We start from the raw sequence: 4,363 nt of genomic DNA on the forward strand, positions 1-4,363 counted from the left end.
TCAAGGTGTTCTCCGAGGAAGGAAGTGAGTGCAGGACTGGTGGCGGCCCACACTGCTGCCCCTCCTGAGGCCTCCCTTGTGGGACAGAGCCAGGTAGGTGCCTGGATAAGACAGAGAAGAGTAGGTGGTGTAGTGGTTCTCCTCCAGGTTTTCCTTCAACAAACAGTCATCAGAAAACTGCTCCTGGAAAACATGAGAGAACAGTTCACCATCACATCATCCTGTCCTGTAATGAAGCTCAGCGCTCAATCATTCATTCAGTCCAAAAGGAACAGGTGTTTGTGAAACATGCCAGTCACAGTTGGCCCTCTGCTCCCTGGCTCAACAAGAGAGACAGAGAACAGCAGTGGTTGAGTGACATATACGAATAAAGAGAGGGCATGGCATTAGAGAACAAAGCAGTGAGTCAGAGAAATAAAACAGTGGGACTGACCAAAATTCTTAAAATAAAATGATTTCTAAATAAGGAATTGCATTAGACAGGCAGGAGGCGGGGCCTGTAGTACATTGTTTTATGGAAATACATTTCAGTCAGACAACTCTGGAATGAGAACAAATAAGCATTGCAAGCTGAAGCACAGCATAGTTAGCATATTCTTGAGCGTGGTTGCAGCAGGATTGATTGTAAGCATTGCAAGCTGAAGCACAGCATTAGGTATCCTTGACCCCCCAGGGGATCATAGAGACAGAGCCAACAGGTGGATACTGGGGAAAAGGTGGGTTTGCAAAACCTCATGGGCAGCAGCAGCGAGATGTATGCAGAAGCAGCACTAATATAAGGCAGCAGAGCAGAAAATAGCAGCGGCAGCAGCATAGCCAGGGATGAGCAGGTAAGCTGGGGGGTTTAAAGCAGAAGTAAGCGATCCGGTGGTTTTGGCTAACTTCTTGTCAGCCGATGGAGTTAGCATTCCCCACCCTCGTCCCTACGTCACCACATTCACGCGCATCCCTTGGCTGCACACACAGAGAGGACCGCCCCTTTATGCCGTTCTCTCTCCTCATTGGATAAAGGTTGTAGGATACAAGGAAAGTTTTCTCCTCGGCTTACAGCAGAGCAGAGTGAGAGGGACAACGAGGAGTTTTGGAAAAGCGAAGTGTTTCACACTACATTTATGAGCCTCCGCGCGCACTGAGAAATTCTTTGAACGGCGCAAGACAGACTCATGTTTTCATTCATCAAGAATTAAAGTCAGAGGTTCAAAGACGATCACATACCGTCGTAGTTCCGACCATAAACGGCGATTCGGCGGCGTTATTCTCATGACTCGTTGCGAAACCGAAAGTAAAAAACGCTGGTTGGCTCGACCAGCATTTCCGCCACCACTAATAATAACAAAATAACGATAGAGACAAAACGATATATTTATCGAAAATGGGCCCATTAACAAGTGTGGGTAGATTCATCCACATTAACGTGAGACTTTTTTATAACCAAACAGAAACTCCTCGTTGTCCCTTTAAGTATCCCGCCCTATTTGGAGGAGCAGGGCATGTGACTGATCAGCTGATCAGGATGGGCGCAGCTTGAGTTGTCTGCCTGAACTAGCTCCGCAGGCTTCGCATCATATACCTTTAAAGGACTGTGCAGACCTGAGCCTCTCCAGAGGATCTTCAACTTTAGTCTACAAACAGGGACTGTCTTGGTCCTGTGGAAAACACAGGACAAGACTTGCTTCCCTGTGGAAAACATGTACCAGAACAAGACAAGAACATGATGTCTTGTAGGATGACCAGCTGAGATACACATCATAGATCATGAAGACCCTGGAATGGACACTTCTCCATCTTCTGAGGTCACAGGTCGAACATGCACTAGACCCACTACAGTTTGATTACAGGAGTGAATTGACCCACGGTACAACTATTCCTGGTCTCAGTCATTTCCCCTTACAGTACACAGATATGACATGACACCAACCCCCCTGCTGTGCTACAATGTGAGGTGTGTATGGGCTACATACCATTCCCCCTGCCAGTCCTCCTCCACTCATACAGAGGTACAGGCCACTCTTGACTCCTTTGATTCCCACCACTCCATGCTTGATAGCAAACACCTTCAGCCAAGCTAATGTGGAGACAGAGGAACACAGGGTTAAAGCAGATATCAGTGGAATGTTTTTGTTAATATAAGTCCTAAATAGTCCTATTTTCCGTCAGCAATCACTTACATGAAGTATTTCAGCCTAAACACGAGTCTCTCCGTCACTCTGCTCTGCTGTAACCCGAGGAGAAAATTTTCCTTGTGGGATACAAGTGTTATCCAATGAGGAGAGAGAACGGCATGAAGGGCTGTGTGTGCAGCCAAGGGATGCGCGTGAATGTGGTGACGTAGCACGAGGACCAATTGATGCCTGACAAGGGCGGGGGCTGCTAACTCATGGTGCGTTCAAAGAAACTCGTACTTTGTGTTTTTCCTTCCTGTGAAGTCATACCAGTTCGATCTGGTACGAGTTCACGGGTCGGAAGTTACGAGTGGCCGTTATAGGGAACTTTCACAGACAACAGGATGGTAAAAACACGAGCTACGGGTTACCTGGAACGCTACCAAGTCGTAGTTGTGACTTGAAGCTGTAACTTACGGTTTCAAAAGCCTGCCTTGAACGCAGCATTAGCCGAAACGGCCGTGAAGCTGATATCTGCTTTAAAGCAATCCATCATGGCTTGGATGGATTCATCACAAGCTCCTCACATAATGAAATCTCAGGCCAGTGAACGTGGACTGAACTCACAGTAGTCAGTGGGTTTGTGGACACCTCCAACAGAACCATTAGGCAGAATCTGGAGATGGTAGCCAATCCCAACACGGCAGTAGAGCAGCTGCTGCTTGGCTCCTTCTCTGATTGGATGAGGTCTGGAACCTGCATGGTAAAGAAATGATTAGATTGCCTTTTATGGATGATGTCATCCCAAAAGAAATACAGAGTCCATGCTTTCGTAAATTATAACAAAATATAATATCAAAAACTCAGTTTATTGCCAGAAGTAGTAAACCAAACAACACTAGTACACAAATGTTGTATCTGCAACATCGTTGGACAAAATCAGCAAACGCATAATTGAAAAGGACTACAGTGATTTAGCTGGATTTACTGTAACATGATCACTCAGGGAGGAAGTTGGAAGGGACAGTCTATTTTTCCTTGCAGTATTTTTTCAGCTCTGTGTCTAGTCATATAAAAAGAAAGAGAGAGGGGGGGGTGGGGGGGGGGCATACTGTGGTACCTGCACCCTGTGGTTTGTACCCTAAAGGAAAGACTACTGATAGCACAGAAAGAGATGAACTCATCTAAGATTCTCCCAGAAATTCTTCTCACACAGTCTGATGTACTAACACCTTATCATTATCATCACGTGTTTTTATCACATAAAACCAAATGGTAGAAAGAGAAATGATAAACCATTTGCCTCATCATCAAAACAGGAACCTGGGCTAATGCTGAGGCTGATCAGAGTGAGGGTGGGTGGGCATAGGCTACTAATGGGCACTGACGCCAGAGCCAGGCGAGTTGACTTCCGCCGAAGATGTGATGTCACAATATCTGACTTTTAAAAAAAAAACTCTCCAAACTCGAGCGTTTTCAGCGGCTCAGAGCTGCCTGCCTCCACTTTTTCACCTGTTAAAAGGGTTTTCTATGGAGTTTTTCCCCAGTGGATGTGAGGGTCTAAGGGCTGACGATGTTTTTATGATGCCATGTAAAGACCTTTGAGACAAACTGTTTGTAAAAACGGGCTATTCAAATAAAATAGCCTTGCCTTGTGTTGCCTGAAACTGCCCACGCACACTTACCACATGATATGGCACTTCCACATCCTCTGAAGCAGGAATCCAACATCTTAAATACATAATGTCTGAATAGCTGGAAAAGAATAATACGGTAGGTCCCCTTTAAACAGGTGCACCCTCACCTTTTTCTTTCCGCAGGGAGTCCCTCACGTGCAGCTTCCACAGGCCTCGGAGGCGAGTGCTGAGGTTGTCAGGTGAAGCCACTGCCTCATGTGTTGTTGCTTCCACTGGTCGATGACACACACAGAAAAGCAGGAACAGCAGCAGCAGGGAAGCATCCATAGCGGAGCACATCAGGCCCCTGCTGGAAGACCGCTCAGTGATCTGCAGCAGACACCTCACATCCAGGGACAGAGGGCCGTAGTAGTGGTAGTGGTACAGGGAGAGTCCAGGTCCAGGTTTTGCTTCCTCTTCTCCTGCTCCTTTGATCCTAAGATCTACTGCCTCCTCCATATCCACCTCCTTCTTTTATCTCCTCAGTGCCTGCATGTGTCTACGCCAGAGCAGTGACTGACAGGGACACAGTGAGATACTCCTCTGTACGCTGTCATTATCAGTCACATATCAGTTGTCCTGCTT

General features: G+C 46.7%; 1 protein-coding gene across 1 annotated transcript; it reads right to left on the reverse strand.

Annotated features, from left to right (window-relative positions):
* On the reverse strand, positions 1–4,237 carry LOC311004752 (fibroblast growth factor 4A-like; the record flags this gene model as incomplete). Its single annotated transcript, XM_083996921.1, has 4 exons — positions 1–183; positions 1,962–2,065; positions 2,730–2,858; positions 3,907–4,237. The coding sequence occupies 4 exons, from the start codon at positions 4,235–4,237 to the stop codon at positions 1–3; spliced, it is 747 nt and encodes a 248-aa protein (XP_083853047.1).
* Positions 4,238–4,363: the final 126 nt, after the last annotated feature.

Source organism: Trachurus trachurus (genome assembly GCF_905171665.1).
Source record: "Trachurus trachurus genome assembly, chromosome: 21".
NCBI classification, from domain to species: Eukaryota; Metazoa; Chordata; class Actinopteri; order Carangiformes; family Carangidae; genus Trachurus; species Trachurus trachurus.